The 18,846-nt window shown below is 36.0% G+C and overlaps 1 protein-coding gene across 1 annotated transcript; it reads left to right on the top strand.

Annotated features, from left to right (window-relative positions):
* Positions 1-2,183: 2,183 nt before the first annotated feature.
* On the top strand, positions 2,184-17,771 carry LOC141325653 (uncharacterized). Its single transcript, XM_073834417.1, has 2 exons — positions 2,184-2,410; positions 16,376-17,771. Exons 1-2 carry the CDS (start codon positions 2,245-2,247, stop codon positions 17,377-17,379), a joined length of 1,170 nt encoding a protein of 389 aa, XP_073690518.1. The 5' UTR covers positions 2,184-2,244; the 3' UTR covers positions 17,380-17,771.
* Positions 17,772-18,846: the final 1,075 nt, after the last annotated feature.

The raw sequence follows: 18,846 nt of genomic DNA, 5'->3' as shown, positions 1-18,846 counted from the left end.
CGGGGTAGAATTAAAATGGTAATCACACTACACTAAAACACGTACATATACAGTAAATAAGGCATAACACACACGAAACAACCCTAAAGTTCTCCCAGAATCCATCAATGAGGTTTTGCTAACTTTATAACCTAGAGAACCACAAAGTACTTTTGGCATATTTTGACACATTGGTAAAACAAAAATCTATTTCAGCGACTGCAGCACTGCGTCGGTTACTACATTAACGATCATAACGATCAACCTAACAGTATTTGATTTGGTACAATTCATTCATATCGAACATTAAGCAAGCTTACCTGTACGCATGTGCCAAGGTCCAGAAATGAACTGTGTCCGGTGCAGTACATTGGTGTTGATCTCGCGGTCAACCAAAAATCGATGGAATTTCAATCAAATTTCCCGGTCAACTATATATCGATGCATTTTCAATCATATTTCCCGGTCAACTATATGCCGATGACTCTTCAACAACAGCGTCGTTTCCCGGTCAACTATAAATCCATGACTTTTCAACACATTCAGCGATCGCCCGATAAACCAAATATCAATGCTTAGTCAATCATAAAGATAACTATAGATCAATGTTGTTCCAATATTGTTGCCATCAACATTAATAACATCGGGTTTTCATCGATATGGTAATGGTGATTCAACATTTATTTTGCATTGAAATTTCAACATCAACCATAATGATGATTCAGATGGAAAAACTATGTTTATTCAATGTTGGCTTGCTGTCTGGGAATAAACTGTTTATTGGTAATAATAAACTGAAACTGAAAAGGTAATAATCAATGATTCTTTTACACTACAAAAAATGTATTAAACAAAATTGCTTACATAAAGGAACATTACCACTGAAATAAGTAAGATCAAATACAGACCATAGTATCCTTTATATCTAATATTTACAGAAGATTTGTTCATTTTCAGTGTGGATCTGTTATCAATGACTTTTGTTTGTAAATACATTTTCAGCAACTGAAAACTGAGATTTTCATATGTAACTTGTTTATATTATAATAATATTTTAGCACAGATTATATGCACATTTAAACAAAAAGATATGTAAAGAAATGTAAATCATATTTCATTAACATTCACAATAAATAAACCTTTGTAGTGGTATATATATGTATTTTTTTGTTCTCATTTGCCTCAATAGCAAAAGAAAAAGAAAATCCCTGACAGTGTTTCAGTAACTTTCCAAAAGAAGAATAAATAAATAAATAAATACACAAACAAACAAAATAACAAGAGATTGATTACAATAGTCAAAAGAGAGCTAGATTACATTTGTCATCCTTTGTAACAATTACACAGCAGCATGAACTAGTTTATGAATTTAATGGCAAGGTATAAAACATGAAACAAAGTGTAATAAATGTACATAAAAATAGAGAATAATATTAATAGATTTACAATGTTAATAACTTTAGAAAAGCATCATCATATGGGTACGAAATTCTATTCTATATAAAACATTTCTAGGATATATTTGTGATTCTAGAGAGCAGTGAACCAATGGGACTTTTATTTTGGTCTATTGATGTGACGTCATAAAGCCGCGCCGGGCTTCTCATCTGTTGTCAGTCGCCTGAAGAGAGGTTTGTGCTTTTAAAGTTGGAAATCGTTGCATCAATTAAAGCGTTTTTACAAGCAATGTAAAATAAATCATCCTTATTAAATATAACGTTGTAATGCTTTAGTGTTACTGAAGACGTTAGCCTTTAGTAACAGAGAAGGTGCGTCTCATTTCTCTCTATATATCATGAATCAATCGTGTGATGATAAAAAGTGATGAGAGAAACTGAGAATCCGAATCATTTGAATCAAATCTTTTGCGAAATGATTCAGTGACTCGATTCAGCGGCACGCGGACTACAAACGACAACAACAAACACAAACGAGTGAATCACAACCGAGAATGATTTCATGAGAGTGTAATATATTAGATATGAACAAGTATTTCAATACGAAATTTAAGTATAAAATTGCCTGCCTAAATATAAACCTTCTGGGTAATTTGTATATTTTATACATTTTATAAATAAGTCTATTAACTCTGTCTTACTAGTGCACTGACTACTGAACTAGGAGCTGATTGAGACGCACACAGAGATTTAGTTTGCATTGATTTTTCTTTCTATTAATTATTCTCATCTTAAACAGGACAAAGTTTTCAAACACACAGAAAAACTGGAGAATCAACAGAGATCCACGTGACACACTATTATAAAGATGGCGTTTATTAAAGAGGAGAGTGAAGACATGAAGATTGAAGAAACATTGAAACATGAAGATACTGAGGAACAAACACAGATGGTGTTTATTAAAGAGGAGAGTGAAGACATGAAGATTGAAGAAGCATTTAGAGTCAAACATGAAGATACTGAGGATCAAACAGGTTGGTTTTTATTCTTAAAGCTGAACTCATTACAGAAATAAATATACAGAATATTTATGAATAATGTCTCAAGAGTGTAGAAATGTTTTGACATTTGACAGAAGTTTAGATCACATACTAACACTGTCTTTAAGTGCAGCTGAGAAGATCCTGCTTTTACTCTGGCCATTTGTTATTATGACATCGGGCATTTAATTTGTAGCATTAATATGGAATTAGCCTAAACCTCATAAAAGCTCACTAAGACTATACAAATGCAACAGATGATACTCTTTCATGCGATGAGATTTCATGAGATTATTTCATTTACCAATTTTTTTTTGTAGACCAACACAATGTAGGACATACAGAAAAACAGTACAAAATAGGAGAAAACAGAGTTGTAAATATAAAGCAAGTCTGACAATAATAAACACAAAATAGACACAAAAATAAGCCAAAACAAAAGCATTAACATTTAAGTTAAATTCTGATGTAATTATGTGAGGTGTAAGATTGTAATGTATAAGTTGTACACCTTTATTTCTTGTGTATATAAAGTTAAAAAGGGAATGAGGAGGAGAATGAGGAAAAAGGGGAAGAAGAAGAAAATATATAAAATATATTACTGGTTAAAGAGAGGAAATCAAGAACAGAATATTTTTTTATTTTTAAACAGAACGAAATCATCATTCAATTCAATTCAATTCAATTCAAGTTTATTTGTATAGCGCTTTTCACAATACGAATCGTTGCAAAGCGCTGTACAAAAGTTTAGGCTACTACAATATATTTAGTAATTTTAGTATTTAGTGGTGAATACTGTATGTCAAGTCGATGTACATATGATATAAATGTTAAAATCAGTAACTGTGTAATCGAACAGATGATGAACACTAATTGCAATGATTATGTGCTGTGATCAAACTTGTAAGAAAATTATGTAGTGCTGTATGTTGTTTCAAGGCTGGCATCATCTGCGGTCCTCTGAGGGGTCGGCATCATCTCTTCTTCTGAATCCGGGCTGAATCTTGTGTAAATCCTAGTTACAACGGGATGGAAATCCCGTGGCAGAAACAGAGAAACAAATAGAGAAATAATTAGCGTAGCTGCTGTTCCAACTTCCAACCAAACAAAAATGATGTGTTTAGCCCAAGCCGAAGAATATTAATGTGCATTTGATCAGATGTAACTGAAGTACAACGTTATGAGATACATTATGTGAATGCTTGGCTAAAGAGATGAGTCTTTAATCTAGATTTAAACATAGAGAGTGTGTCTGAACCCCGAACGTTATCAGGAAGGCTATTCCAGAGTTTGGGACCCAAATGAGAAAAGGCTCTCCCTCCTTTAGTGGACTTTGCTATCCTAGGTACTACTAAAAGTCCTGAGTTTTGAGACCTTAGGGAGCGTGAGGGATTGTAGCGTAGTAGGAGACTAGTTAGGTATGCAGGAGCTAAACCATTAAGGGCCTTATAGGTAAGAAGTAATATTTTGTAAGTGATACGGAACCTAATAGGTAGCCAGTGTAGAGACTGTAAAACTGGGGTAATATGATCATATTTTCTTGATCTGGTAAGGACTCTAGCAGCTGCATTTTGGACTACCTGTAGCTTATTTATTGAAGAAGCAGGACAACCACCTAGTAGTGCATTACAATAGTCCAGTCTAGACGTCATGAATGCATGGACTAACTTTTCTGCATCAGAAACAGGTAACATGTTCCGTAGCTTAGCAATGTTTCTAAGATGGAAGAATGCTGTTTTAGTAACATAGGAAATATGATTTTCAAAAGACAGGTTGCTGTCTAATATAACACCCAGATTTTTGACTGTAGAGGAAACAACAGTACATCCGTCTAGTTGCAAGTTGTAGTTTAAGAGATTCTGTGTACTCTTTTTTGGTCCAATAAGTAATATCTCAGTCTTATCTGAATTTAACAGTAGAAAATTATTGGTCATCCAGTCTTTCACATTTTTAACACACTCTGTTAACTTTGCTAAGTTAGAAGTTTCATCTGGTCTTGTTGAAATATATAGTTGAGTGTCATCAGCATAACAATGGAAACTAATCCCATATTTCCTAATAATATTACCAAGGGGTAACATGTAAATTGAAAATAGTAGTGGGCTTAGGACAGATCCTTGTGGCACTCCATACTTTACTGGTGATAACTGCGATGACTCCACGTTTAAATAAACAAAGTGATAGCGATCGGACAGGTATGATCTGAACCATCTTAATGCCTGCCCTTGAATACCTGTATAGTTTTGTAATCGATCTATGAGTATTTCATGATCTATAGTGTCGAACGCAGCACTAAGATCAAGTAAAACTAGCAATGAGACGCAGCCTTGATCTGACGCAAGTAGCAAGTCGTTTGTGATTTTTACAAGTGCAGTTTCTGTGCTATGATGGGGCCTGAAACCTGACTGAAATTCTTCAAAGATATTATTATTTTGCAAGAAGGAGCACAATTGAGCAGACACAACTTTTTCTAGAATTTTAGACATAAATGGAAGATTAGAAATGGGTCTGTAATTTGCCAGTTCACTAGGGTCTAGCTGTGGTTTCTTAATAAGAGGTTTAATAACTGCTAGTTTGAATGGTTTTGGGACATGACCTAAAGATAATGATGAGTTAACAATATTAAGAAGCGGTACTTCTGCTACAGGTAACAACTCTTTTAGTAATTTAGTGGGTACAGGATCTAATAGGCATGTTGTTGGTTTAGATGTGGTGATAAGTTTATTTAATTCTTTCTGTTCTATAGTTGTAAAGCACTGCAGTTTTTCTTCCGGTGTAATGACTAATGTTGAAGTATCAGTTGCAGTAGTAACTATATTTGTTATTGTATTTCTAATGTTGTCTATTTTATCAGTAAAGAAATTCATAAAGACATTACTATTAAACTGCAGGAATATTCAGGTCAGGAGGTGTTTGGTTATTTGTTAATCTAGCCACTGTGCTAAATAAAAACCTTGGATTGTTTTGGTTTTTTTCTATGAGTTGGTGGATATACTCGGCTCTAGCAGCTTTTAAAGCCCGTCTATAGCTGGACATACTGTTTTTCCATGCAATTTTAAAAACTTCTAAGTTAGTTTTTCTCCATTTACGCTCAAGATTACGAGTTTCTTTTTTTAGAGAATGGGTATTACTGTTGTACCATGGCGCAGTACGTTTTTCTCTAACCTTTTTAATCATCATCATAACACGATCAAACCGTGTGTCAGTTTTCTTTTATTTATTTCTGTTAGTATTTAAATGTTCTGTGAAATCCAACTTTATTCATCCTATTAATATTCCAAGCAAATCGATTATTCAGAAATAACAGTTTTGATATGATAATCTTAAATCCTCTGGGTCTGAGGGCAGTTATTGTAGAGAGATCAGAGATTAATCCTAATAAACAAGACGCTACAATTGAAAACATTACATTAAAATGATTAAAACAGTGTATTTCTTTATAACTTCGGCAGCGTGCATCCTCCTTTATGTCAGGACTGTGGCGAAGGCAGCGCGGACAAACGCTTAGCTCGCTCACATAATAATCATATCATCTATAACAGGAACATCAGATCGTTTTTATGAAATAATATGTCGTTATTACGAGAAAAAGATGTCGTTTTTAACAAGAAAATTATGTCGTTTTTACGAGAAAAGATGTCGTTTTAACAACAAAATAAGTGTGTGGCAGAAATGCGTCACCGTACAATATAATCAAGTAAATAAATAGATGACCACTGGTCAGGAAACATAGATCAAACTTCGACCAAGGTACTGTATTTTAAGATGAGAACAGTATAAATCAGTGGTTCTCAAACTGGGGTACGTGAGGTGATGGAGGGGTACAAAAAAAAAACAGAAGGCTGAGCTTTGGCATTAATTTAATTCTACCCCAACTTTAGGTTAAGTTGATGAGTAGGCGTAAATTGGACTCAGGTTGTTGTGTGTTCGCCATGCATTGATTTATTTGTGGTGACACAAATATCATATATCATGAGCAGCGCTGGCGCTCCGCACACGCACACCACGCACTGCGCGTAGGGCACCAAGTGTCTGGGGGGCACCAAAAAATGTGGGTCGTGAAAAAATCAACACAACACTCTACTAGTATAAATAACAAATAAAATATGTCTAAAGCATGTTGTCAAAATATATGCCAATTGCATCATTATCAGAGCCGCGAGAGGAAATGACTCGCTGCAGATGAGACGATTGCGGTTTGCGTTTATATTCATAATAATTTACATAGCAGACGGTTGTTTGCCAAACCGACTTACACAGCAGTCTGGGATTTAGAGCGCCTGTTCACTACTTGTTTATAGCGTAAAAATAACTTATCTTCTTTAAAAAAAAAAAGTTTTAGAAGTTCCTCAAAACGTCCTCCTCAGTCCAAGAAAATAACAGAAGCAGGGACCTAGAGATGTACAATTAATCGCTAAAAGATTGCAATCTCGATTCGACCCCCCACACGATCTTAATCCAGCATTTATACGATTCAGCCAATTATATTTTCCAGGACAGGAGACGAGCATAACTCGTTTTGCGACAGCAGGGCTCGAAATTGCAACCCTTTTGGTTTAATCTGCGCAACCTCAAATTATATTTGAATATTTAGAGCATTTGTGCGAGTGTGAGAAATTGTTGTGGTACAACTTGGTTTCATTCCTTTACAAAACTTTCACTAGCCTGACTACTGATACAGTGACAGGTTCGGGGGACACGCTTTTCAAAATCCCGTTCAAAACAACTTTCAAATGGTTTTGTAAAAGTAAGATGGACCAGGTCCAATACGTACTGGACGTTTTTTTTATTTATTATTATTATTGCTAAGGTACAAAGCACAAAAGTACAAAGATGTCAGCATTATACATGTATGTAATAAAATACAAAACGAAACCTTGAACAATGTAAATTAAAAAGATTTTGACAGTTTTAGAAGCCTTAAGATTTTTGGATGATGAAATAGTTTGGATGTGCTGTTGAACCTCTTTTTTTTTAAATAATAAATTAAAGATTTTGTTGAGTGAATATGAAATTTTGCAAGTAGTAATAGTAGGTTAATGATAAAATATTCTTTAATTTTATCTTTGATACTGGACGTTGTTAGGCGCGTACGCGGTGGTTTAAAACAAACACATGCGCAATAGCGATCTCTGAATATAATACTCATGCGCTGGTTTAAAGGGACAATATTGTATTGTGATGATATTCTAACCAGTGTACTAGTAGTGATGAATATTAATAAGTAATAATTGATGAATAATAATTTACACAAATGTGATGCTTAAGTTGTGATGTGATGCTCTCTACACACATGCACAATGTTAAAATTTTAAAGTTTTAAATTCATTTTAAATTTGAAATTTTTAACTTAAATTTAATGGATTAAAAGCATAATATCTTTGTCAAGTATTATTTTCAGTGAGTGTATATACAACATATTAAAATGAAGTCATTTTATTCAGGTCATTTTTATTGTTGAGTGGAAGCAAAAATATGTAATTTTATGTGTCATTTTAAGAATATGTCTCTATGTCATTTTAATCCTAAAGTTACAATACAATAAGTAAATAATAATAAAATACTTGAAATACCAGTACACATTCAAGGGAAAATGGAAAAATAATAACAGCACCAATAAAAACAACAACAACAACAACAACAACAAAAATGTTGTCAGATGTCAAAAAAAAGAGTGTGCTTGATGATATTTTTACTGGTAAGAGTTCTTTCTTTACTGGCTATACTCATTTTTCTACAGTGATCTGTACATTGATCAGCAAATTGAAGCAGAACCCAGTGTCAGCAGGGCATGTCATGTACATATATGGAGGGGAAAAACAACATTAAACATTAGATTCAATATACAACCTGACCATAGCTGTCGGATCAAGCTGTTTTCACTCATGTGACTCTTTATATTGAAATATCAGCAAAACAAACCACATGCGCATTACAACCGTATATATCTATGGTTACAACGTCCAGTACGTATTGGACCTGATCCAGTCATCGCGCTACAGGCTGCAGCGAGGACTGACTCACTCCCCAGTGTGCGCAAATTAGGCTACATAAAATATCTAGGCTGTTACTATTATGTCACATAATAATAACAGCCTAGATATTTTATGTAGCATAATATAGTTCTATAGAATAGCAGAATGGACTCTATAGAGAAAGTCCCTCTGTTGAGTAAATTCTACGGTGCAGTTATTTATGGTTATTTGCAGTTTAAAATTTACACTTTGAAAATTCATACTTCAGAAAATACTTATACTGTTATTTGCACTTTAAACTTTTTTTTGCACTTTTAACTTTCTGTGTTTACGTTGTTCCGTTCCAAATCTGTGTTTTTAGTAATTGTGGTGGTATTTAATATTTATAATTTTAACCTTCATATTATTTATTTCTATTTATGTTTGGTGCCAATGTAAAATTATTTATTTGCAGCAGTTATTTTAGAAGTAAAGAGAACCTAACTAAGAAATTTTGAATGGTTGTTATTCCTTTGGTGGTGGGCGCCGGCCCTGATCATGAGCACTGTGTATTTCAAAATCAATGTTTTATTATCACTGTATCGCTGAAACCTTCAGAATGTTCAGTACCTTTTTCAGAAAGTTTTCTGCATGTAATGCCTGATAAAGCTACCATTTCTCTTGATCTGAGTGTCAAGGACTCTGCTCTGAGAGATCTGTGCGCAGTCATATCAGGGAGGATGGGTGGGAAATCCACGCAGACCCACAGTTCAGAGAGCACAGGAAGTTCAATGTCTATATCCTCAGTGAAATCAATCAAATCTTGTTCCATCACTAGCTGTCCCAGGTCCAGCTTTACCTCACCCTCAGTGGCGGTGCTGTCCTCAGCACCCTCTCTAGCCACTTAAACTTCTGCTGTTGCAGACACAGTGGCCGGCTAAAGCACCTGGTCAAACAGGCTTGGCTCTACCTCCATGGCGATCGTCCATGCTGTCGCTCCTGTAGGCAATGGCTCTGTCGCAATGGACTCTGGCTCTCCGTGGTCGGTGGGCTCGGGGTGGTGGCTAGCTGGGCTCTTGGTCTTTAATAAAATCCTCAGGCAGGTTAACAAACAGACAGGATGACTGGAACAGAAATCAAACTTATAGGAGTGCTATTTACAATGTCAGGTGATGGGAATGAGGCTGATGAACAGGAAGAACCAAATATGGGCATTGAGAAAAGCTAAATGTAAAGTCCAAGGGTGTGACAACAATGCTGAAAGGACATTTTTTTCAGTTATCCACTTCGGAGCCCGTTTTCAAAAAGCTCAGTTTTCGTCAACATAAATGCCATCTCAGGCTACGTTTACATTAATCAGGATTTTTCGGAGTTTTCATTTTAAAACGCTCTCCGTCCACACTAGCGTTTCCAAGCGTTTTCCAAAAGTTTCTCAAACCCTTACTGAAACGTAGGAAAACGTCAAATTCGCCTTACTGCGCATGCGTAAAGCCTCCAAAATTATACAGACATAATAAGTTTTTACACAATTCTTCAGGCAGGATAATTTACGGAAATGTCTCATCATTCACTGACGCGTCTATATCGCGCTCATTCATATTTTATCTGAAAAGCAGTTGTCCTCATGTTTTGCAGGACAGCAACTGTGAGTACATTTTCTGTCATCATTTTAGGACTGTAATTTGAAGAGTGTACAAGGTAAATCTCTTTAGCAGCAGTGTGACAGTGAATATTACAGGCACAATTACTGGTGTAAACATAGATATCTATTGGTACAATATGTGTCACATGACTATAAATATGCATCATCATTTTCAAAAGCCTCCGTTTTCACAGTCCACCCTACAACGTGAAAGCGGAGTTTTCAAATTTATCCACTTTGGCCGGAGTTTTTATAAACAATCGTTTTCTGTGATAAAAACGGAGTTTTCGTGTAAATGAAAGGCCAAACCGCAGGGAAATATCTGCGTCTTCCCTTCGTGTAAATGGAGCCTCAGTGTGGATGGAAGACCAAAACAGGCCTTCAAATGGAAACGTATTATTGTAGACCAAGCCTAAAAGATAGAATGGGAAATTTCTTTCTGATAACAACTTTACACTTATTGGTTTGAACTACTGTTATATTTATTTATTTTTTTTCTAAATTGTTTAATGTTTATTTCTTACATTTATTTTATTAAAGCAATTGCATAGCGTGTGACGTTTGCTATGCGAATTGTTTATCTTTTTTGATACTTATTGGAGCCTTGGCTGATAGAGCTGATGAAACTGATGAGAATATTGCTTGTGAATATATTACTTTAACAAAAAAAAAAAAAACCACAAATCTTACATACAACTAAGGCCTTGTCCACAAAGAGATGTGTTTAGGTTGTATACGCATGCATTTTGTATTGATTAGGTGTTTTGTCCTGGGGCCCGTTTCAGAAAGGAGGTTAAGTGAAAACTCTGAGTATGTTAACCCTGAAATGAGGGAAACTCTGGGTTTTCGGTTTCAGAATGGGAGGTATGTTAAACCTGAGAAAGCAGAGTAAGTCAAGCCCGTTTCTGAAAGAGAGGTAACTTATACTCAGAGTCAATTACCATGGCAACTTACTCTGTGAACCTAACCTGGTCGGGAGCAGGTTTTCTTCGGTAAACCCAGAGTTTCTTTCGGTCTCCTCCCCCTTTTTAAAGCGCAAGTGATGTTTAAATACATCATTCATTCATTTATGCTTCAAAAATGCTTTTCTTAATGAGTGTTTTGGAATGTAAATTTAGTGCATTTTACTTAAAACATGAAAAATAATCTTAATGTGACTGGAAACAAGATTATTTTTCTTACCCAATTGACAGATAATATTAAAAATAAGAAAAATACACTTAAAAGATTAAATATACACCTTACACTGTACACTGTAAAAAAAATATAAAAAATGAAATAAAGTGCAAAAACAATAATTTTACAGAAAAAAGTTATTTTACAGATTTTTCGTTGTTTCAATTATGATATTTAACTTTAATTTAAAATTTTTTGTTTGGCAGACACAGATTCCAATCATTTGACCGTTTTTTTACGGGACCTTTTTTACAGTATAAAACCTTTATTTTACAAAATTTCCCTTGTTTCAGTTACAATATTTTACTTAACTTTGTGGTTTTTGTTTGGCAGCTGTATCTGCCAGTGGTTTAACTGTTTTTTTTACAATGTAAAACCCTTATTTGACAGATTTTACCTAGATTACTACAATAAAAGCACTAAATGTTCTACAGAGAAACACTGTTATTTTACAAATCATTAAAATAAAAAAAACCTTCAAAAAGTTTCAAAGCATGCTCAAGGTGGAAAATGGACAGTTTTATTTAAAAGACAAAATACAAAGTCTTTACAAATGCCATATAAAATGTACATTTTAAATTTTTAGCTTTTTTTTTAAGAAATACAGCACAATTACATTTAAAATACTGTGCTGATGAAGAACATGGAACAGTTTCATCAGAATGTTTAATTAAATATATATTCAACTTAAGACAACTTCACTTGCAGAGAAAATATGTCCTGATAATTTACTCACCCCCATGTAATCCAAGATGTTCATGTCTTTCTTTCTTCAAATAAAAAAAAAAGTGAAGTTTTTGAGGAAAATATTCCAGGATTTTTGCATATAGTGGACTACAATGGGTTGAAGTTGAAGTTTCCAGTGACCCTTATTCCTTGGCTGGGATCATGTAGAGCCCTCTGAAGGTGCATTGAAACTGAAATTTGGACCTTCAACCTGTTGGGTCCCATCGAAAATTGGAGAAAAATCCTGGAATGTTTTTTTTTCAAAAACCTTTTTGACAGAAAAAAGAAAGACATTTTGATTTAAGAATCTTTAGATTTTTTTTTTTTTTTAATTGGAAACAACAAGACAATACTAAGTAAGAAAATCATTTTTAGGTGCATTAATTTATTGCACATATTTTCATCATGCAGACACTGTCAAAGTGACAAAAATGGCTTGTCCTTTCATAAATAAGATTATTATTTATCATATAGTATAGGATTATTTTGATTAGACATGTGTATTTATTTGACCTGTGTCATTTTTAAATGGTAGTCAGAGCACATTAGTACAGACACTGTATGCAGAGCGGTAAAGAAAGTGTGCCTTGCTCTAATGCTCTTTCTGAGAATTTTAGTGTCATTGCCTACTGAGCACAAAGCCATCAAATATGAAGCTGATTGCTGTATGGAATGGAAGAATGGCAGATGATATATATATATATATATATATATATATATATATATATATATATATATATATATATATATATATATAACCACCACCACAGCTGTTAAATTTACTAGGTCATCTTTTTTTCCTATAAATGCACAAATGCAACTTTTATTCTTTTTTTTCATGTTGGATTTTAATATTCTTCCAATACTTCCATCTCCTCTTCATCTGTTCTTCATCATTTTGCGAGCCTTCTTGCTGTTGGCTTCATTTCATTACTCTAATTAAGAAATGCAACCGTTTGGATTAGAGAACATTTCATTTTGTGAAAGAGCATTAGACTATGTGGAAAAAGCTGCTGCAAAGTGAAATTAGACACATATGTTTTTTTATATGACATATTTTAATGTCAAATATTTGTAAAATCATGTAGCCTACACTCATGAACCCTTTATGCTTAAAGCTTTACCTGGTTGAATTATGTTTACTTCCATGTTTAGCTGTTTTCTTCTTCTAATTATTATTTTTTATTTTATTTTATTTTATTTTATTTTTTTGCCTGTTTGATACCATGAAAATTAATAGTTCAGTAACTTACCGTTCTGCCAGTTTTTACCTTTGATATTCTAATTATTAATAATTAAGTAATTATATTCTTAATAATTATTAAGAATTAAAGTTAAGCATTGGCTCGAAATATGCAGAGGTCTTTTTGGCGGGAGCGGTTGCCATGGTGAATCATAATTTCAGAGCTCCATTGATCAGGGCTTTTCATAGTCAAGCTGCAAGCACTAAACTCAGAGTCAACCTACTCAGAGTGGATTGAACTAACTCATTTCAGCTGTTCTGTAACCGAAAACTCAGAGTTTCCCATCTCAGGGTAAGTCAACTCAGAGTTCAAGTTTTAACTCAGAGTTGGTTGAACCTCCTTATTGAAACAGGCCCCAGATCGCGTACACGGAATCCCAAGCATATTCTCTTTGTACATCCAATTAACGTGAAATTGAGCGCACATGCACAAGCGCAAAACCCCTGCCTGCCTCCTCACCCGTATAAATTTGGTAATGACTCCACTTTGGCAAAACCAAACGAAAAAGCAATGGCTAAAGCAAGCAGGGGAACAGGGGATGCTGAACTAACACCCTTTGAGGAGAGAGTTGCCTCAATTGTGGGCGACACTTTACTGTCTGGAGTAGTATCCGTGTCTGTGGGAGACACGGATGTATTAGAGGAACCCCATGAAGGTAAATTACTTCTCATTTTATGTCTTAACTTTGGTAAACATGCCAGTTTGCATTTAAGTTTCCAATACATGCAATGTAGTGGTACATAGGAGACTTTAATTTATGTGTCCATTGCATTTATAAATATGTGTGTACCCATAAGAAATGGACTCAAATATCAGTTAATGTGCTTGTTTTTATTTAGACTTAGATGGTGCAGGAATATCCAGTGGCACGCACTCAGAGTTCATCCCTCCTGAGCAACCAGGACCCAGTGTCTCCGGCATTTCCAGCACTTCCCCCAGTGCTGAGGCCCGTCAGTCAGGCCGCGTCTTGAGTCACCTGAAAAATATAACTGATGCACTCACAGACATAAGCCAGTCATTAAAGAAATTGGTCAAAAAACAAACTTTGTCTCTGATTACCTTTTACATTGCCGCAACCACACGTTGGCGGGCTTGAATGGCTTGTTGGTTGGGTTGTATACACGCTGGTCCTGGGTCTGGGTCATCTGGCAGTGCCACTGCCTCACCAAGAGGTATGCCATGTCTGTGCGTGACATTGTGCAGCACACCACAGGCCAGCACGATGTGGCACACTTTGTTAGGGCGGCATAGCAGCACCCCTCCGCTCTTATCAATGCAGCACCACCGGCAAAAATTGTATATAGCTGCCCAATCGCCCGCTCTACAACTGGCCGAGTGCGAGAATGGGCATCATTGTATCTGCGCTCTTGGTCAGTTTGTGGGTTGTTGAGGGGGGTTAACATCTCAACCATGCTGTTTGTGAGGATGAATCAATCATGCTTTGACCCAGGCCACCTTGCGACAATATTTGTTAGGTGCATTTGAGCATCACATATTTGCACATTTATTGAATGGAAATGTTTCTGATTCATGTATGCGAATTCGTCTTCAGATTGCCTTTATAGCAATGTGTGTGCAGTCGATCGCTCCGATTACATTAGGAAAACCGGCGATCGCTGCAAATTGCGCTTTAATGATTGGCTGGTCAACTGCATGGTATGGAAACCTTATATACCTGCTAGACATGCGGATGATCCCGTCCCATACAGCTTTCATTGCACGGCTCAAAGATGACTGGCTTAACCCCGAGCGGTCTGCCAGTTCCCTTTGGAAAGAACCAGTTGCCAGGAAACCAAGCGTTGTCAGCACCTGTAAGGGAACGGGTAATGCGTGGCTCCTCGCTGTCTCTCTTTCCAAATTTGGACCCAACTCAGCACAGAGCTCCAAAAGGATAGCTCTTGGAAATCTGAAACTGCTAATAAGCCAGTCATCATCGTGGGCCAGAAAATCACTGTGATCCCTAATAACGCATTCCCTTCGGTTTCGGCCATTGACAATGTCCTCTAGTAAGGCCAACAATGCCATTGTCATAGGCTAAGGGTTGTATACATTTGCAAATGCTTTTATATGTTCTAAATCACATAATTGGTGGAAAAATATTGTGTCAATTAACCCATTTTATAATTGGTGTATAGTTGGTGCGATACTTTGTAGTGTGCAATTTAACATAATTGCCTCTAGGAGTCGCCAACGGAAATAAAACAAACACACACAAGAAATACACGTACGCCAGACATGAAGTTGGCGCAGACCAATGCACATTCTCACGTTAATTTCATCGTTAGTAAATCCAAACGTGAGAGTGAAATCTGGCGTACATAGAGTTTTTGTGCGTACGCAGCGTTGATACATGAGGCCCCTGGTTGTTTTGGGAGAGTGAAACATATATTTATTTAAACCGGGTCCCAGAGTGGATAAATCTGAAAGCGACACTCTTGTGGTTTCGTGTGTACAGTGAATCTGTAAAACATGAACAAACACTGAATGATTGTCTTTTTATTAACTAATATTAATACGGAAGCATTGTTTCATGTTTGTTTTGTTTTGTTTTGTTTTTGTATACTGCGCACAAGGGTAACTGGCATTGCCAAAATTTTATTTTCCTTTTTTAGTGTATCTCTGTGATAGAATTACTGCGCTACATACTTACCTGGCATATATACTACATAGTTTTGTGTTGGTTTTATGCGGATGCAGATATTTCTTGAGACAAGGGGGAAAAAAGAATGGATAGAGAAAGCTCTGACTTTTTTGTGGATGTGAATTAAATACAGAACACAATTCACCATACTTGGCAGTCACTTCACTTTCACTTTCAATTGGTGCTTTGGTGTTTTCCATTTAAAAGGTTAAGTGTGACAGCCAACGTTTATGATTGGCTAACATAATTGCCCCCTTAATAAAACGGAATTATTGTGTGATTGAATTTTCCATCTGTCGGTTGATTGGGGAGTTTGTCCCCTTTCTTTTTTTCCTAGTCTCTGTCTAAATTTGTTGAATTTTATCCCCTAGGAGACATAAAAATTGTATATAATAATTGTGGTCAGTCTATATAGATTCCCTGGATTTAATTCATTGTATAACAGACAACTTAATCTTTGTAGGGTACTGGCCGACCAGGATCAGGTTTGGAGACCCTGGAATAGGATCTAGCATACATGCATTACTTATCTACATGCTTTGATGTTAACTTTTATCTCTTGTTTTTCCACCTTAGACCTAACAGCGCTGAAAGAGGAGAGAGAAGTACTGAATGAAACTGAAGAGAAAGATCAGTTTGAGAATCTTCATAATTTCATATCTGGAGAAAAATCTTTTTGTTCCTTAGAATCTGAAAAGACTTCTAAACAAAAAAGAGCTCAAAAGACAGGAACTTTGAGTATTTTCATTTGCTGTCAGTGTGGAAATAGTTTCAAAGAAAGAGGACACCTTAAAAGGCACACAAGAATTCACACTGGAGAGAAACCTTACACATGCAAACAATGTGGAAAGAGTTTCGCTGAAAAAGGAAGCCTTAACAAGCACACGAGAATTCACACTGGAGAGAAGCCTTACTCATGCAAACAGTGTGGAAAGAGTTTCCAACAACAACCACACCTTAAAAGTCACATGAGAATTCACACTGGAGAGAAGCCTTACACATGCAAACAGTGTGGAAAGAGTTTTGCTGAAAAAGGAAGCCTTGACAAGCACACAAGAATTCACACTGGAGATAAGCCTTACACTTGCAAACAGTGTGGAAAGAGTTTTGCTGAAAAAGGAAGCCTTGACAAGCACACAAGAATTCACACTGGAGAGAAGCCTTACTCATGCAAACAGTGTGGAAAGAGTTTCCAACAACAACCACACCTTAAAAGTCACATGAGAATTCACACTGGAGAGAAGCCTTACACATGCAAACAGTGTGGAAAGAGTTTTGCTGAAAAAGGAAACCTTGACAAGCACACAAGAATTCACACTGGAGAGAAGCCTTACATATGCAAACAGTGTGGAAAGGGTTTCACTCTTAAAAGATACCTTAACATTCACAAGAGAGTTCACACTGGAGAGAAGCTTTGCACATGCAAACAGTGTGGAAAGAGTTTCACTGAAAAAGGAAGCCTTAACAAGCACACAAGAATTCACACTGGAGAGAAGCCTTACTCATGCAAACAGTGTGGAAACCGTTTCAGTCAAAAAGGAAGCCTTGACAGGCACATGAAGATTCACAATAAAGAGTAGCCTAACAGATCCCCTTATCATGGACAGAGTTTCAAACTAAATGTATAGAAGGGACAGTTCCGGTCCTTGATTCTGATTGACCACAATCAAAGCTGTTGTAAATTACTCTACGAATATACACCTCTTTGTTTCTTGCCATCCCCATTGTTCCAACCACAATTACAGTCAAAAGTTTACACCCTTTCAGAATCTGCAAAATGTTCCTGTACGGGACTTATAGATCGGTAGGGGTGTTAATGCTAATCCACAACGGAACTCGGGTAAGAAGTGTGACAGGAGACAGAGCACTGTTCAACTCTTTATCTGAAAACTGTTCACAGATGATATTGTACAGCTTGTAGCCACAATGTGTTAAATGTGGTCTTTCTGAAATAAACATAACATAAACATCAGTCTGTATCCACTAAATAACTGACGTGCATATCACTTGCTTATGCATGAATCAACATGACGATGAAGGTTGTTGTTTGTCCGTTCCTGTCTGCAGCGTGACAGCTATATTGCGTTGGACTGAGCTTAATGCATAAACGTGCAAGTAAAATTTTAAAGATGCATGCAAAAATTGAGAAATTATTTGATATTCCTTAAAAATATTTGATATTTCTTATTAATATTATTATCAGAAGTACATTCTACCACACAATATAGCAATATATTTCTGTCATAACTTCTGTCATAAAGTTAAAACAAACTTTTACTTTGGCGGATTGAAGTGAAGAGCTTTGAGTTTGCGTATGTATCTGACGATAGTTTTTTCAGTGAAATGGAGAAATCCTGAAGCAGTGACTCTCAAGAGATTAAGTTGAAGATGAAGTTCATGTCCTCTTTATAGTGAGAGAGGCGAGCGTCATGCGTACTTGAGTATGTGTAGTAGTTGACATTGCGGCGCTCATTCACAGAGACGCGCAGAACACGCAGATATCAGAATAAAGTTGTTGTTGTTTTTTTCGCTTTAGAGACAATCGTGACTTTATCGTGACTTGATACTTTGTTGGCCATTGATTTTTTTTCTCCATCTCTGCACCGCTATATTACGTCATTTGAAAAATACACTTCATATACTACCACCCAGCACCATTACGTTCTCATTTAGCCTGTGAACTTTTCATACCTTTACAACACAATAAGTAATCATCACTTTAAATAAAACTTACCAACAGAACTTTGCTTTTGATTCTTGTGGCGAGCGGATTTGAGATGTTCCAGTGCCGTCTGTCGCCTCAGGTAATCGACGGAGTGCTGACAGGATTTACAGAACATCATCCCCCATCCTCATAAAAGTCATTACCGAATTCATTTGCTCTATCCCGTGCCGTAATTTTTGCAGACAGATGACGTTTTTTTAACTCTTCAGCAGTTAGTTTGATTTTGGACATTTTAAATGTGTTATTGATCGTAAGCTAAACTCTCACATACGTCACGTTAAACAGCGCAACTTCAAACGCGCACGCTCGCTTTGTGTACAGT

This window comes from Garra rufa, chromosome 2 (genome assembly GCF_049309525.1).
Source record: "Garra rufa chromosome 2, GarRuf1.0, whole genome shotgun sequence".
NCBI classification, from domain to species: domain Eukaryota; kingdom Metazoa; phylum Chordata; class Actinopteri; order Cypriniformes; family Cyprinidae; genus Garra; species Garra rufa.
The sequence above is the reverse complement of the archived record's forward strand: the minus strand, read 5'-3'. Positions and strand labels throughout refer to the sequence as shown.

Bases quoted from the DNA above. Each gene is read 5' to 3' on its own strand.
- LOC141325653 (XM_073834417.1), top strand. From the start codon at position 2,245: ATGGCGTTTATTAAAGAGGAGAGTGAAGACATGAAGATTGAAGAAACA. The intron at 2,411-16,375 runs GTTGGTTTTTAT...TTTCCACCTTAG, and splicing joins AGATACTGAGGATCAAACAG to ACCTAACAGCGCTGAAAGAG.